The sequence below is a fragment of the Leptonotus elevatus genome, chromosome 6 (genome assembly GCF_054856555.1).
Source record: "Leptonotus elevatus isolate MCC_2025b chromosome 6, RoL_Lele_1.0, whole genome shotgun sequence".
Classification (NCBI taxonomy): Eukaryota; Metazoa; Chordata; class Actinopteri; order Syngnathiformes; family Syngnathidae; genus Leptonotus; species Leptonotus elevatus.
In genome coordinates, this window is record NC_141244.1 from 5099063 (window position 1) to 5117296 (window position 18234).

At 41.1% G+C, this 18234-nt stretch overlaps 2 protein-coding genes across 4 annotated transcripts in view; one reads left to right on the top strand and one right to left on the bottom strand.

Moving 5' to 3' along the window:
• Positions 1-638: 638 nt before the first annotated feature.
• On the bottom strand, positions 639-4200 carry LOC147171859 (prostaglandin reductase 3-like). The gene is made up of 2 exons (XM_086078563.1): positions 3547-4200; positions 639-1758 (listed from the first exon to the last, which is right to left on the bottom strand). The coding sequence occupies exons 1-2, from the start codon at positions 3834-3836 to the stop codon at positions 828-830; spliced, it is 1221 nt and encodes a 406-aa protein (XP_085934689.1). The 5' UTR covers positions 3837-4200; the 3' UTR covers positions 639-827.
• tshz1 (teashirt zinc finger homeobox 1) overlaps positions 3241-18234 on the top strand; it is a 44940-nt gene continuing 29946 nt past the window's right edge. The window contains exons 1-2 of one of the 3 annotated variants that reach the window (XM_086078562.1): positions 3241-3430; positions 5322-5858. In XM_086078562.1, the coding sequence (XP_085934688.1) occupies positions 5819-5858 (40 nt within the window). In that variant the 5' untranslated portion in view covers positions 3241-3430; positions 5322-5818. Of the gene's footprint in view, positions 3431-4766; positions 5131-5321; positions 5859-18234 lie in introns of those variants that run through there. The other 2 variants (XM_086078561.1, XM_086078560.1) reach the window with 2 other exon arrangements.

Consider the following 18234-nt stretch of genomic DNA (forward strand, 5'->3'; position numbering starts at 1 on the left):
ATGACACACATTTTCTAGATGTTTTTTTTTTGTACTCAAGACAGTGGTTCCATTCAATTTGCCCCATATGCTTTTGTGTTACACGCTATGTGGTTGTCTTTTGCTTTTGGTAAGCAACTAGATAGCACACTAGCCCAGCCACGCAGCCTCAAGGGAACACTGCACACTCTACTGACTTTTAAGCTAGGTTCCAAGAACCTACCTGAACTGCCAAGGGATTACTCTATCAGACCACGGAAAGAGATTTTGCCTCACTTTCAGCAAGGGTATTTGTATTTATTTTTTTTGCTTAAGGCTCAGTGTACACTGTGTTATATGCATCATAGACAGACTTATTGAGGTTTAGTTGGTAGCTTCAAGCATTCTTGGTTTAAATTACAGTTATTGGAAAGGTACATTCTTTTTTCAGCTTTGCTGCGACAAAATAATCAGGTATTATACTTTTCTAAACATCAAATTGCAAAAAAACAAAAAACAAGACAAACCCAGACCATATAAAGAATTTTTTTTTTTGACATCCAAAACTACTTTAGAAAATGTTGTTGCCTACTTTGTTTACATGATTTAAAAAAAATGCAGCCCACTGTTATGATTGTGCAAAGTGAAAGTAAAATCCTCAAACTGATCAAACACTCAAAAACAGTTTTTTTTTATTTATTATTATTATTTGCGCTTACAAAGTAGTGCAATGTGTATCACAAACATTTTGCATCGCTGACCTATTAATTTGTAAAATAGCCATTGCCAGTTTACTTCATTACATGCCATATTTGCATTGTTGCGGATTTTAAAGTGCATGTAGAATTTGTTTTTTTTGGCGCAGACATTTACAGTTTACTATTTGAATTAGAGGGAGGTGCCACTTCGACGACAACCTTGCCAAGGTTCTTTCCTGCATACATGTAGTCCACAGCTCGGAAGACTGACTCCAGGCCAACAAACCTCCCTTCTTGGGCCAAATCCCCATAATCCACCTCGCACACAAGTTTGCCCGTGGCAAACATCTGCATCATACGAGTCAGAGCCTCCCTGTAGTCGCTTATGAAGTGAGGAAGGAAGAAACCTCGAATGCTTGCTGACTTCTGGAGAAGCTTTACGGGTAAAGTTGCCCCTCTGAACTGTGGGATTCCCGATGCAGACTGGTAACCTGAGATGAAGCCAATGACTATTAGTCTGCCTTTTTTCGCCAAACAGTTAACTGCCAGTTCTAAAGTGCTACCCCCAACTGATTCATAAACCACGTCAATGCCTTTTGGGTACTCTGTCTTTAGGGTCTCAGCCAAATCCTCTGCTTTGTAGTTAATTGGCCTGTCGCACCCGATAGACTTAAGAAAACCCGCTTTCTCATTGGATGAGCAGGTCCCGATCACGTGACAGCCGGCCTGTTTGGCAAACTGCACCGCAAACTGTCCCGTTCCTCCTGCAGCCGCTGTGACAAGAACAGTCTCTCCTTTGGCCAGGTCACCTAGACGCTTCAAGGCGATGAAGGCGGTCGCGCCGCTGACCAGCAGGGTGAGAAACTCGGGCTTGACCGAAGGGACAGGCACACTTTCCTTGGCGGGAACCACAGTGTACTCAGCAAAGGCGCCACTGCCAAAATAGGCCACAGTGTCCCCGACGGTGTAGCGGGAGCTGGCGCTGAGGCCGAGGCCGACAACCTCACCGATACCCTCAAATCCAGCGTCGAAGGGAGGTTGCACCGTCGGGTCATAACGGCCTGCTGAATAATTAATATCAGAGGCGTTGATCCCCACAAAACTGAAAGACAATAAAAACAAACAAACATACATTTGGGGATGAAAGATGAGACATAAAACAGTTAACACAATGATCCATCTTGAGATACATCTGCACTTGGATTTGTTCTGGAAATGATCCGCAAACTGCACTGACAGAAAATGCTTATATCACACAACGCAATGCATGATATCATGATTCATTGCCTTCAGATACGCGTAACAGACTGCACTTTGAAAACCATACATAGTTGCTTCAACACAAAGATGACTATTTTCATCTTTGGCAACATGATGGAGTGAAGAAACATGTGAGATGAGGAAGTGAATAAATAAACTGACTTTATTAATAGTCTTTTAGATCAGCATTTGGGTCTCATTATTGTGCATGAAGATAATGCTTCTGCAGGCTAGAGAGGGGTCAAGGTGATTGAATAACTTGATTGCAAATTAAAAAATAAAACTATTACCACAGACAAAACAGAGGGAACGCGGGGTCAAATAAACAGATGTGATACTGACATTCCAATCGATTTAAAAATAAGCTTAATTATACAGCTTTAATGATGTTCCATGGTTACATCCTCACCTATAATTAAATATTATTTTTGAAACATATTTATACATGAACATACTACATCTGAAAGTAAAATTAATTGGCTCATTTTATTTAAAAAGCAAAAGATGCCATCGCAATGATGCCATCAGTTCATTTTGGAGGTGTTTTGCAACATTTAATCTAATGCGGAATTGTAGATCATCGTCAGCTGACAAAGGTGGGAATGTAAAAAAAAAAAAAAAAGAAGAGAAATGATACACTGCCATTATTGCCTCAGATTGCTGTTATGTACGCTTTCGTTTAAGTCTAAATATTTTGTTGTATGTAATTATCAGACAAGTCATAGACTTGTCAATATTTCTGTGAGAAGATATGACTGGATTTTTATTTGTGAAAGATAGTGCCATTTTATTAATATTGGCTGAAAAAGTAAATGTGGTTTTCACCCCTTATGCTGACTTAAAACATCCGAAATAAAACATCCGAGATACATAACTGTGAGATCGCCGCGACCAACCACCGCAAAGTCCCTGATGGTCAAAGGTCTTCATTTACAAGCAAATAATCACGATCCTGTAGGCTATAATGTAATCTTCACTTAGACTGGTGCAAAACTACATTTTATTGGGCCGTAAATGCCACAATATAAAAACCAAGCGGACTGTGTAAGACATATTTAACATAAAACCTCAGGTCAAGCATGTATATCTAATAAAATAACATTGGTAAAATATTACTTTCAGCTGGATTTATAACTTTAAAAAGTCTGTTATGTTTAGTCCTAACCGCCTTGCAACTGGATTGTGAGGAAATGCGTTTAAATTGTGGAGGCGCAGTGACCAGTATTGTGCTCCTTCAAATAGGTGAAAAGACAGTGCTGCATTTCCTCCATCATCACATCTGCTGGTACCAGTGGACCCCCCATGACTTTGTGTTTGCAGGTTGGTGACGTAGACAGACATGAAGACAGAGAGAGGGAGAGAGAGGGAGCGAGGGAGATGCCGAGATGGATTGATAGACAAATGCAGAGAGGGCGGAACTTGGAATTACAGTACAGCTCTTATTCCTCACGTATTTTGCCATCTTGTGATGTGGATGATTGCTGCTTCTGGTGGACATGGCTGAAACGAGGCAAGTAAGACTAAGCCCGCTTCTTTTATTTACAACTTGTAAACACATAACATACAGTACACATAGTGAGATAACACGCTTGTGGGTCTGTATTTAAAACGTGCAGAAATGAGAACTTACCGATTTCTGACAAGCAAGTCCGCGTCTGCGGGTGTCGGAACCGGAACAGTTTGCACCGAGGCGGCCTCTCTAAAACTGGAGCTCAGCTTGTTTATGACCACCTTTTTCATGCTGCTCGCTATGGAGGATCCTTTAAAATCAATGAAGTGCGCCGAGTAGGACATATCGATGATGGGGCGCCTCGGAACCGGAAGAAGTCCAGAAAGTGAGTCGGTGCCTCTCCGTCTTGAAGCGACGAGTGAAAACAAAAACGGCTTCACAGCACTTTTCGCCCACATCGAACCGGACATTGCCCCCGAAATGTGACAAAGTTCACGGGCAACTTGAGGTGGCGTTAGCCTGCTAGAGGCTCACCCTTCGCGCGTACAACATACAGGCCCAGCTCCGCTCTAACGTTGCTTCTAACCGAAAACAAACATCAAGGTACCGCGTAGTGCGACTCCCGTTTTGCATCCGTCCTTACGTGGAGTATTTAACACAAAACGTTTGGTTGTGGCGAAGCCTCGGAGAAGAGAAGCACAGCAGCGAGCCAGCGACCCACACAAGCCAACTCGTCGGCGTCGTTGGAGTCCCTCCCCTTTCCTCTTCTTCCCGGACACGACACTCACTTCCTAGTAAGGTGAAACAAATCAATCCTCGGTTCCCAACACATCCACACCTCCGTTCCCACACAAAAATAACAACAGCGTGACTCACGTGTTCTCATTCAGCAGTCGAATAATATTAAACGTATAGCGTTTAAACGTCTAGCGACGTGTGTAAAGAGCTGTGTTGCATTCGCGGTCACATGTACACCTGTAAGCTTAGCTTGTATTGCTAATTGAATAGGCATATGTGAGCTTTTTGTGGGGTGTTGTCTGTATTTTAACCACGGTTTAATGACAGTCGTGTAACACGTTTCACACACTGACCTGCCAACTCGGGCTTTGTCGGTGCTGTACTTTTATTTTCTGCAAGTATGAAGTGGACGTGGTGATAATATTTCAATGTGACTCAAGATTCTTGTTTGTGCGCTTTTAATGGCTACATGAGAATCTGATGGGCTGCTATTGTCGGGTATCTTTTTACAGCAAAGCTGGGGAGAGGGAGGGAGGTAGAGCGAGAGAGAAAGAGAGAGAGAGAGAGAGCCAGTGAGAGAGGGGGGAGTTGGTTGGGTAAAGGGACAAGACAATTAAAAAGATTGACAGGTAGCCTCCTCTGTCAGGGGTGACGCTTGTGGAGAAGGGGAGGAGTAAAAATGTAGCAGGAAAAGCCACTCGGTGCGTCTGTCTATCAGTTGAGACTGTCTGAAACAGCTTCTGGATCCGCCGTGTTTCAATTTTTTACTTTTTTAGGAGGGGAAAAGAGCTCGGATCTGTCGCCGGAGTAGCCCCCTCCTTCGTTTGTCCCCTCTTTTAAGAGACAAACGTGTTAGTAGTCCATGTCGATCTGATGTGTTGTTGGCGAAAGCTTTGGATGCGTCTTGTTCGCCTCTCAAGTGATCCCTTCCTTCTCACCGCATCAAACAGTCAAGCCACCCCTCAAAATGCGACTCTGTCCTCGAGATGCGATGAGATGATCATTTGCGCCACTATTCGAGCGTAGGTAAGAGAGCAAGACAATCGTTGTGTTTATTTTTTTTTTCACGCCGAAAGAAAGTGGGTTGAACGGGAGGGAGGAAAAGTCTCCGCCGGACGAGTGAGGCTGGATCCGGGCGGGTTGAGGTGGCGTAGTGGTGACGGAAATTACATTAACCCATCTAATGCCTGTATGTCTTTTATGTTCTTCTCTTTCAGGGTTCTGGCTTCGAAAGAAACTGAAGGGACTCGTTTCTTACCAAGAAGTGTGCGTGCCGTTAACGTCGGACTTATTTGTTTTGTTTATTTATTGCTTTAGTTTTGCCGCGTGTAAAAAGTGCAGCAAACTATCGCTCCATTCAAAGACTATATGAAGATTTTTTTATATTCTTCAATCAGGTGAACTGCAAACTTTGGGTTTGGAGCTTTTTGCTCCTCTTTCCAACCCGACCACGAGGGAGATGAAGGAAGATGATATTTGATGGACATGAAGGTCTCCCGAGTTGCTCCAGTCCGTTCGTAATTTTTGAGCTCCACGTCGCTGGAGCCGATCCAGCTATTACGTCTAAAAATATCCAGTGTGAAAAAGAAGACTGACATTTTCAGCTCCGAGATCAAAACACTCTCCCACGAAAAAGGGATGATTCTTCACCACTGACAGTCTTGAGTTCTTTGTAATTTCTGCATGAGAAACACTGTGGAGGCTGACGGTCACTATGCCGAGGAGAAAGCAGCAAGAACCGCGCCGATCAGCAGGTATAACCCGCCCCTTCGCCACAACCATTTCTTACCCTCTAGCCAAATACTCTACTTGTTTTATTCACTCATGCGCTCTATTTAACATTGTATTATTTTGCTTGTGCTGCATGCTAAAATCACACGATTTAACTATTGAATTACATTTATTTTTGCTACCTCACTCCCCACTTGCAGAAATTACACACGTTTCTGTAAATTAATCCATCTCGATTGGTATCTACCGTCTTGATGGAAAATTTAACTGAATGTTCCCGTTTCGGGGGGCTAAAAGAAGCTTTTGAGACCCAAGAGTGAGTAATGATGAGAATGAAAGGGGGGAACTAGTGAGAGAGGATTCTTTTCTCTTTTTTGTTATTTTATTAGAGGATTGCCATCCTTGATTTGACTGGTGATTGATCGCCTGTCACATGGCTCTCTCTGATCTGTTCATTCCTGATAAACTTCAATAAATTCCCTCTGCAAAGGCAGGCATGCTTTGTCAGGTTTAACACTCCACCCCTCTGTTGTCTCAGCAAGGATCAGAAAAAGTTTTGAATTACAACTGGAAAATGGATTTTGAGGGAGCAAAGTAAAATTAAAAGAAAGGATGGTGTGCGTGCTGAGTGGTTAATTGTAAAAAAAAAATGCATCCAAACATTTGTCACATCAGAGGTTTCAGTCATTTCCCTCACTAAATGTTGACATTTTATTTTTGTACTCCCATCCCAATTCACCTTACATCCTCTCCAACTAGACTCGGTGTAGTATCAGAATCGATATCTAGTGCTGAAGGGGAGTCTAATATTTACTGTGTGGCCAGCTGATAAACCCAGGTGTTGGCAGAGGGCTGATACCATTGACTTCTAGTGGTTTGGATCTGGACTCCCCCCTTTCCCCCTCTCGTCTCCCTGCAGCCTTTAAACAAATGTAAATGAGTGACAGGGGTTTCTACCTCTGTGCTAATGAGGCCGACTCTTTGAAGTTAGGCATTAACAACTCGAGTGAACAAAAGACAGTTACAGAATTTTAAAGAGATTTTGAAATATGAGGTGCAAAGCGGGTCGAAGAGGAGGGCCAGCCGGCGAAGACTTTGAACTCGGCAGGTTTTATCTTTTTAAGCGTAGAGCTGCTGCTGGTGATGTTGAGGAGGAGGAGGAGGAGGAGGAGGAAGAGGATGTTGATGATGTGGAGGAGTAGAGAACGTGCAACCGGTGCTCACATTCGACTTATTTCTGTCTGCCTTTCTAGCAAAGCTGTGTTTATGTGAATTCAGGCCCAGACTGTGAGAAAAAGATTCAGCTTTAGATTTTCAGGCAGACTTTACTTCCCTTGAGTGTATTGTGTGCGCGTTGGGGGTTTGGTTATTTAAAAAAAAAAAAAAAAAACCTCTGGAAAAGGTCACCCTTGTTGGAATCAGAGTGACTCTCATTAGCCCACTGCATGAAAACATGACATCTCTTTGACCCCTCCATTCCCCACGCTCCCTCCCTCCCATATCACACACCCCATTGATCCATCACATTGTCCATGAGTGCCATCATCTGTTGTAATGGTCCATCACAACTTGCCGCTCAGGATGTTTTCTATTCTCTCTTCAGCACTACCGTCGTACATAATACCAGCCTCTCACTCTGCCGTGATCCAAATCGCACCAAATCACTAATACACACACACACACATACACACCCATAAACACACCAGACTAACGTGAGTCTCCAATGGGAGCAAATAGTAACCTGTGGCTACCTACGAGTACAGCAAGAACAATGCTTAAGTTAGACGTAAATCAAAGCTAAAAAGTTGGAAACAAATATTGGTGTGTATATATAGCAATGTAAGAACTCTTAATTGTTATTTTTTTGAATTTCTGAATTCTTTAATATTGCCGGTATTATTTTCTTATTTAAAAATCATTAATATGGTTGCAAGGTGATCAAATTCTGCCGGTCATGTCAATAAGTAAAAATAGTGTATGGGGAATCCCTAATGCTCATCTTAATTTCTAGTTAATATTTTGTGTTACTTTTCCCCCAAAAAATTTCTGAAACATTATTTTTTTTGATGTGACATTTTTGTAAATCAATTAAAATGGGCATAAATAGATGATCCTACGCTCATTATTATTTTTGTTTCGTTTTTTTGTTTTGCTTTTAAATAATATAAAACGCTTGTTTAAAAAAAGTGCAAGTGGATCAATGTCTGTAGACCAAAAAAGGTGTCTATTCATTTATTCACATTTTCACAAATGCACAAACTTGTATCATTGAACAACATTATTGATGAAAAGGCAAAATGAAAAAACAAAAAACAAGATTGATGCTGTTTTTTACTAAGTGTAACATTCAGGTTAAAAGGAGGAAGATAAGTAGGAGGAACACATTTAATTGTTTATTTCTGTGGCCCATAATGGTAATAATGTGTATGTGTGAGTGTGACAGAGAGACTGTGTGTGTGTGTGTGTGTGCGTGTGTGTGTGTGTGGGCGTGTGTATGCGCGCGCGCGCAAGTGTGTGTACATTCAGAGGAGTGAGCGAAGGGGGTAAGGTTGCTATACCCGTCGGCTTCATTAGAGAGAGCCCTAATTATCTGTGCAGCTGATGGATTTGTGACAGGCCCTAACGATTAATGCTGACAAATTCAGTAAGGTGTCAAGTCCGCAGCTGCCTTGATGTAATCAAGCTGATATTATACAGTCCCTATAGCCCCTAGTGCAGCACCAACTCAATTTGCCTGTGCAGGTGACAAATGGACTTTGCTACCTGACTAATCACGTCAGGAGACAATGCCAGTTAATGACCTTTAGTAAGCCCTCGCCACCCTCACCGCCACCCCTCATATAACCTTGTAATAAGCAAGTCGAACCGGCTACAGCGCACCCCATCCTTTTTCTACTTGTTTTGCTTCAAATTATTTTATTTCAAAGGCATTTTTCAAAGTAAAAGCGGAATGACATGTTTTCCTTAAAAAAAAGTGAACGGGCGGAGCATTTCCAACTGTTGCAGAAGTTTTCAGTTTTGTATTAATGACCACTTCCAGCGTAATGATGTAGAAGCTTCCCGTGAACGCTTTTTAAAATAAGGAATTCCGTAGACATGTTTACACTTTTGCACATCGTGCTCCTTGGACTAAATCACAACCACATCATAACATTTTGGCTGTGTGAATGTATAAAAAGAAAAAGAAAAAAAAAAGCGGCGTCCCGACTCAGTTCTGTCGCTGCCTTGCTGAAGGCTTCCAGTTTATTCCCAGCTGGAGGCTCGCTGTGCCCAGGGATTAATGATTTTGCATGCTCGGGGTAGCTAAGATTACACAGCGACCTTTGTGCTCTTACTTGATGATACTGTTAGGTGATAGTCTCACCCCGAAATCAACAGTATGCACAGATTTATGTCCCCCTACCCACTTATATGTCTGCACCACTGTCCCGAGGATTGTTTCGTCTATAGGTGTGCTTTGTTCCCTTTATTAAAAGAGGTTTCCTTAAACGTTTGTTTTAGCAAAGGAATTGCACTTTTTTTTTTGTCCTTCTAAAATTCACTTGTGATGTAAGATTGTAATGATAAGTCCACAATTTAAGAGAAAAGTGTGTTTAAATCAAAGGTAAAAATGGTTTGTATATGAAATAGAGAGTGTAAACGAATCCATTCCAAGAGTGTTGTAACAGTGTTAGAGAGAGTGTATCTTAGCACGGACTGGTGTTAGTTTTCATGGAATGAATAACTTCAACGGGTGTAATGGTAACCACACCATGTTAGTCATCCTCTGCAGGAGGACGTGCAGGACCTCTTCTCAATTTTTCGTTCCCCCACCGGAGCACAAAAACAACCTCAGAAGAGCAGCTCCACATATTCATCAGGTCCGAGTCGGACTAGGCAATAAATCAAATTAATTTGATACATCGTCATTTTAAAAATCAAATCATTAAAAATTTGCTTCATTGTGAAATCAAATTTTGTCTTCTGGCTTATTAAAAGCTGTTGTTCTTATGTTCTGTTACATTCAAATGTTTCTGTGAGTTGTAATTTTGCACATGTAGCAGAATGCTGGATGGGTGTTTTTTAAGACATGTTTACAATAGCTACTAACTACTTAATTGTGGCATTTAAAAACAAACTATGAATGTTAAATCATATTTAGAATTAGTATACATAATTTTTGAATAAATGAAACCTTTAAATAAATGTTTGTTGGGTTTATTAGATTAAAATCGATTAAAATCGGAATCGTCCCAAATTACTGCAAAAATCGAGACTTACATTTTTGGCCATATCGCCCAGCCCTACGTTCGACTGTCAAATCTTTTCACTCCCCGCAATCAAAAATGGAGCTGGAAATCTCATTGATCCACAACAAGCCATTTTATTTCCCTGATTTAGTTGTACTGTGTGTGTTCTAGGCATTCCCTCATAGTCTGTGTATGTGCGCGCGCGTGCGTGGCTGTGTGTGGTACTCAGACTCGGCTTGAGGTTACTATCGTTGGAGCAGCATTTCTAATAGCAGGTGGCATTGATTGGCCTCATCGATAGCCATTTTTCCTCCTGGAGCATCACACAAACAAATTGTTAAATTTGCATGTGGGATTCGGGCCATTGAAAGGTTAAACCATGTGTTACGTTCACGTCACCGGGACTGCTGGTCTGCTGGCCTGCATCTCGTCTGTTCTCGCTTAGAAATGAGTGTTCTCTAAAACTGTTGGTGGTATTGATTACTAGTAACTAATAGCAGCTATTAGTGAGGTTTAAACATTGTGTTCTCTCATAGCTAAGGAAATAAAATGCATGATATGCAGACCCCCTCTCCCCCCTCCTTGTTTGAGGCTGTTCTTAACCAGACATGCCCCCAGGGCACTCTGCCACAAGCGGTTGTGTTGTCCTTACTGCACTTTACACAAACAGAAAAGGATGCGCACACACACACGCGCACACACACGCACACACCTCTACCTAATGGTTAAAGTGGAGCCGGCAAGACTCCATGGGAGGTCAGAATGGAGGTGGCTTAGTATGATGGGAAATCATATCATTAAAGTAGCCAGATGTGCTTTGTTGCCTGCCTTGCAGCGCATAAAAACAGCAACAAGTCATGGGATCCAAAAAAGAATGGAAAAAAAAAAGGCTGAGAGAGTCAAGTTTAAAACAGATAGAAAGCTGCCCTCTGGGACTGAGCTGACAAGCAGCCTTATTCCTGATTTGCATAGAAAAACAATTTCCCCCTGAATAAAGTTTTTTTTTTTTGGTGCTTGATTTTACAATGTTGTAGTAGCAGAACTGAGCACTTTATTTTTATTTTTTTGCTTTGGTAAAATTAAGATTGGATGGAAATGTATGATAAATGCTGCACGCTTGCTGTTATCAGTGCTTTGTTAAGACTGGCTTTGTACAATTTGTTTTCATAGAGGATATGTGAGATTTAAAGGCAACTACATCATCAACATTTTCCTTTGGCACATTCTTTAAAGACTTGAGGAAGACAAGAGGGGAATCGTTCGAGAGTAGTCATGCAAGATTTAAGATGCACAAATTGACATCTAAAATTTTCTTAACTAAAGTATTACATTTTTGCAGCCAGGGTACATTTGCTCTCTGATCAGTGCCTTGGCCCCTCAAGAGGCTACGTGTAAGTCTGCTAGAGCCAAATTTAACATGTTGCTTCTATCAATAAAAGATGAGCAATTACAGAATATTTTGTCTAATAAGTATTTGAATTCCTCAGTGCAAGCAAAAAACAACAACAACATGTAGCTTACCCACTCATTACATCATTAAACAGGGGGAATGAGAATCAGAGCTTTGATGCCAACAAACAAACAAGATGGGCCCACTACACGAGGATCCTATCCAGGGACACCCAAACCCTGCATGCTCCTCCGCCTCTGCATCATCTAATGCCTCTCTCTTTCTCGTGCTCACAACTCTTTCACGCACCTCTCATCTCTCCTTTTACCCCTGCACTTCCCATTCCTTGCACTTTTACACTCTCCTGCATGTTTATCCTCTTACCATGCTGGATAAATAATTGCTCTCTGACACTCCAAAGCATCAAGTGAATATGTGTGCGCGTGTATGTATAGATAGATAATAGCACTCTTTTGCTTTATCAGTTAGGCTCTTATTGGGTGTTTCTTTGCATGTCGTCATGAAATACTGCATCTTCTCAACAATATGGTGAATTTAGCTGATTGTTTTTAGCCTTTAAAATGGATGCAGGTTTAGGTGGGCACCAGAAGCATCAAGTCGGGCTCTATAGGATTGGCAAGCAGTCAAAAGGGTGGAGGTGCAGCTTTTAGGATGGGGATTAGAGCTGACAGATGAATGAGACGATGGACAAATTCTCCCCCAACAGCTGTGACCGCCGCCATTATCCTGACAGGTGTCAATTAAGAATTATTGCAGGCCAAATGCCCCTTCCCCCACTATTTTCTTTCCCACACACATATACACATTTAGTTCCATTCATCCCAGCTCCACCCCTGGCAGACACGCGCCCCCCCCCCCCCCCCCACACACACAGAACCGGAAGCCCGGCGGGTCGCTATTAGCGCCTCGAGTTTCTTGGATGAGAAAACAATAACGTGGAGGGGGGTTGGGGTTCAAGGCTCAACCATTGCTCCTTTACTGTATATGCAGGCATGTACAGTGACATAACCCAAACACAACATTTTGACCACCTGCACTCTTCAAACCTGCCAACTGTTACAGATTGTCCGTAGGTTGTTACAGGAATCATTGAATGCTAGCTCGTTATGCCCATAAACACTTGAAAAGCTATGAAAAGAAGAGGAAAAAATTACGTGTCACATTGCAAAATCAGTTTGTAAATGAGAAAAATTACTTGGTAGATAATTGTAATCTGTAATCTGTTTGACAACATTCCATGGTAGATGCAACGTAGTTTTTCGGTACTGTCAGTAAAGTACTGCTCACTCGTGCAGTGGAAGCTAGCAGAAGCATCAGACTTTGAATCATTTGTATTTATCTGTTTCTATGTCGGTCCTTGAAAATATGTCTTCACATGAAAATGTCACTAAAATGTTAGGGACCGCAACACGTGCGTGTGTGCATTGTTGGAATATCAGTGTATTAGAATAATTTTGTCATTTATTTATTCATTGCAGTATTAATATACATTTTATTCTTAATATTAACTTTTGCAATTGCAATGATGGCTTTAGTAAGGTTGGTCTTGCACTGTCTCATGTGCAGTTATATTGCTGACATAATTTCAAAAATATGGAAATGCAGAAGAATTGTTCTGCATCATACTGAGACTTTAATTTCCATCAGCGGTTGTATCGTTGTCATGTAATATGTTAAAGAGTTCGATTTGCAGCTTCATACTAACTGAGATGTCGCTTGCCTCGATCTAGTTACCCATCATGTTGGTTTAACACATGGCCGCCATTATTCTCCATTCTCCATATGCCATTCTACATTTTCTAACTTTATTTCTGCTGTGGCACAGGGTTTTATGATGTTATGCTTCATCAAAGTGCAGTGAGTAAAAGACCGGCAGACCGTAGTGGTTTCAGTGTGTGTGCAACAGATACAAATGAGTTTATTTAAGTAACCCTTTCTGTCAAACACCAATTTTCTAATTATAGAGCATATCACATGTGTTTGGTGTATTTTAAAATTTGATTGACCTTTTGGCACACTGCTCACACTGTTAGGTTCTGTAATTAATGCACTTTCCACTTTCATTACAGAATAAGCATGAGGCTGCTTTGTAGAAGCAGGAAGCAAAAAAAACACGCCATACAGAGGGTTCTCCAGAAATACGCACATGGGTTTGCATGTTCATGTTGTGAGTTTTGGATTTACTCCCTGGAAATAATTTTCTACACATAGATAAGATAATATTGCTGTTTTTTTTCCGACTCCTGCTCTAATTGCATATCACGTATTATAATAAGAGAAGCCCTTTGAGCAAAATTCAGGCTGTTTTTAGAGTTACATTATTATGGATCACTTTTTTCCCCTCCTCAATACAAATCAAACTCAGTTGTTTTTTTTCTTTTTTTTTCTTATTTCTTCTGGCCTATATCTTCTCTTGCGTCTGAAACTGGAAATGGCCTGTTCGTAGTGATTATCAGACCTGAAAATATTCTCATCCCCATGCAAATCACTTGCATACATGCTCTCTTATCATTCTTGCTTTGCCCCCGCTCACCCTAAACGCTTGTGTGTAATCAAAGTAAACGGCAGCTAAAGCTAAAAGGGAAATGCTCTTTGTGGAGATGGATGGAGGGATTAAATATTAACCGGATGCGGCTGACTTAAGGCAAGTGTTTTACATAGCTGCTCTTGCCGCAGATGCCGCGCATTGATTCCATCTCCCTGGCGCCTTTACCCATTTGGCTGCCTGCTGTTAATTTTTCACTATCATGGTGCTGGCTAGGCTTTTAGAAAACAGAAAGGGAGGCCAATGAGCGGATCACTCATCCACCTCGAACCCCTCTCCTCATCCTGTAGGGGCAGGTGAGATGGATGATAGCAATTTGAAATTTTGTTTGTGCCTGTGATCATCAAGATTGTTTTTGGTATTACCATGGTGTAACGATTGCAGTGATTAATTGAGGTGCATGTGCGCAACTTGGAGCGTAGGAATGGGGCAGACTCGATGTAGCAAGTTCTCCGCCTTCACTGCATTTTGCTTGTGAATGTGTTGTTTATCAGCTGACCTTGAGGTCCAACATGGGTGCCTTTGGCCTGACAAACAACCGCACATTGCCCCTCTTGTCAAGTCACTTCCCTCTAGTGTTAATTTCATCAACGAAAACTAAACAAAAATAATTTTGACTAGACGGGACTAAAACCCTCATTAATAAACAATAACTGGGACTAAATCAGTATGCATTTTTGTCGAGTAATGAAGACGAGATGAAAATATACTTCACTTATTAAAAACTGGACTAAAATCTATGGACATTGCACTTCTTGAACAAAAACGAGACAAACATTATATGATTTTGTCAAATCTTGTCTCTGCTAATCTGTCACGTCTGTGACACTGTCATGTGACACACAGTGACACACTCCTATTCAAATCTGCAGCTAGCATGTGCAACATGCACAAACACATGGGACAGACTGGAGGTGGATTCACGGTTAAAAAAAAAAGAAGTAGTAAATTATAGTTTTAACGTAACATTAATCGAATGGCTATAACGTTCCAACATAATGTTAATCCGACCGCTGACTAATGCTGGATAATTTACTAGCTCAGCGCATGGAGCCATAGTAGCCACTTTTTGATATATTGTAATTGTGTGTCAAGTTGTTTTTCATCAAAAAGATGAGAGAAAATTTTATGTGAAATAGTTTTAGGTCCGAAATGTCCAACTTTATCTGCTGAAAAAAATATATATACAGGGATAAAATGATTGTCCTGACTAGAACTAGACTAAAACTAAATCTAGACAAATAAAACAATGTTTTCTTGAACTGAAAGACTAAAATGCTAGATTTATAGTTGACTAAAAATGGACAATAAAACGGGATGGGGTTGACTATGTTAAAAACTAACAAGCGTGATTAAAACTGGACTAAAACTGAGACTCAATTAAAAAATGGCTGATCAAATTGACACTACTTCCCTCATTTACTTATATTGCTTTCTTCCCGCTGTAATTGTAAGACAAAATCAAAATCAGATTCAGCAACAATAAAAAAGCCATAGTGGTTTCACTATGTAATGTATGTAGACGGATATTAATGGTAACAGTGACCATGTGCATATTCAAAGTATTTGTTGTCTCCATGTGTATGACACTGCATCCCGTGGATCACAGAGGCAGTTTGTTAACAGGGGGTGCATACCAGTTGTGGTGAAACCACCTCTCTACTAAATACACTCGCACACGCACACACTGCTGTCGACAGCATTGTGAGGGCCTTCTGGCATCTATAAATGCAGTGTTGGTACTGCTCTACCCTGCAGTCGTCTGACATCGGCACCACTCATCACTCAGTCCTAATGATGCCTTGTTTTCCCACCCCCCACCTACCCCCCATGCACACAACTTTACCCCAGCCAGGGAAGACATCTGATGGGGTCGTGAGGAGGGCATGACCTCCAGGTGGCCGCAGTCCGGACAATCTGTGAATTCTTTGTAGAGTTTTGTTTGCTCTCTCTTTCTCCCTTTGGCTTAAGTTTCATCCTCCTCATCAGCTGACTTTGTATGTATGTTTGTACACTGTATGACACATAAATAGCTATGAGGTGATTTTTAATAAAAAAAAAAGCCTTCATAATTATCTGCTATTCCACCGATAATGCTCTATGTCCTATCCCCTTGCTAGCAACCCACAAAAAGTCTATCTGGGTGGGTGGACTTTACGTAGTGCATGTTTACATAGAGACAAGTTTAGAGTTTATGAAGTGTTATTGTATATGCTAATTGCTAACTAAATAATATGGATTTGTTCAGTATAGTTGGGAGGAAATGTATAACAGAGAGGATAATAACAGGTAGATTTAGGAATAAAGTTATTTTTGACAGACCTTTTTTAATCTGTCACATTTTAACTAGGGATGTTCCATACCACTTTTTTCATACCGATACCAGTATGAGTACTCAACTATTGACTAGTCACTGGTACAATACCAAGTACAGATACCACTAGTACTTTTGATTAGGGCTGGGTTTAATTTTTTTATTTTTTATATTGAATCAATTTTACTTTTCAAGCGTGATATCGATTCATAAAACCATGAATTTATTATTTTAATACCCCCCCCCCCCCTAAATTAACAAGAATATAGAATTTTAAAGACCAGATTTTTTTTGTATATTACTGTTTTCTTGAAATTTACTGTTCACATTAATTTAAAAGTATATTCTCACATTTATGAAAGACCTGACTTATTGCACTTTATGGGAATTTAATGTTTCTGGAGTTTTTTTTTAATCATGTTCTTGATATTTAAGAATTGACGTTCCGTAATGAATCAAATCGAATCGGGAAAAAAATCTAAATCGAATCGAACTGAACTCTTGTGAACTGAAATTGAATCGATTGAGGAATTTGAATCGATACCCAGCCCTACTGGATATGCAAAACTTCCTCCAAAAAACAATGACAGAATGACTCATATAGCATTTTTCCTTGAAAATGCATAAAATTAATGGCCATTTCATTTCTTCTTATTTCTAATTTCTAGTTCCTGATTCTAAACTGGTGGCCGTCGTGAGTACCGATACTTTGAACAAAGGCAGGGTATTGGCCTGATACCGATACCTGGTAACGGTACTCGCCCATCCCTAATTTTAACGGAATTTTTTAACGTATCTTGCTCCCTAATTGATTATGATGATGGGCCGGAGTGACTGACAGTCATCATTTTTGTCCATACATGTCCAACTCCAAATTTTGTCTTTTGTGTATCATACCGAGAAACATACCCATCATGCCTGACTCATTGATTCCTGACATATTTCCTTTTTTGGCTGTTAAATCCCCACAGCACCAATGACAGGTCAGCCGTTGAGAGAAATTATGTGCGTCTCTGTGTGTGTCAGGGCAGAGGGAGTGTCTGATCAGAGAATGAATAAAAAAAGTATATACACAAGAAAAGGAAAGACAGAGATTGCTCTTACTAAAGACCACCCATTGCGTGGGCGGTGCATGCAGAGGAGGGGTCAGTTGGATGCTGTGATAGGCTGTCCGCCAGGAAGGCGGCTGAGGGTTGGCCTCCTGGGAACGGTTCATTGGCTGGATCCTTTTGCAATACAAAATAACATCTCTACATCATAAGTGTTTGCACCGTTTGAAGATTGATGGTGCAGGCTTCTTGCTTTTTCTTGCTTTTCAAGTGCTTATGTTTATACTTGCATGTATGTGTGCGTGGCTTACTTTTCGAAGTTCAATCCTAGTTCCTGTGGGACTGTGTGCGTGTGTGTGTGTGCGTGTGTGTGTGTGTGTGTGTGTGTGTGTGTGTGTGTGTGTGTGTGTGTGTGTGTGTGTGTGTGTGTGTGTGTGTGTGTGTGTGTGTGTGTGTACAGTTAAGCTGCATGTGCTCATCCTCCAGTCAAACACATGGATGACAGATGACCCAGTGGGAGACACCAGTCATCCTGCTTAACTGGAATTTTGCCCCCCCTCCTCGTCCTCCTTTCCTATTCACCTCTTGGCTTAAAAAGAAACTGTGTATACTTTGTTTACTTCCTCTGTTTTAGTCATAAATCCTGGGGGTTCAACTCCAATGCAGTGTTGACCCCTTTCCTGAAGTTTCAGCCTTGTACAGGGTTGATAATAGCAGCATGTGTGCATGCAAGCCTGTGAGAATGAACTAGCTTCAACCTGGCTGTGTGCATGTCTCTCTATTGCTATCGAAAGAGAGAGAAGGTGGGAGCCCACTAGACCAGGGGAAACCTAAATCCTCATATAAAAAGG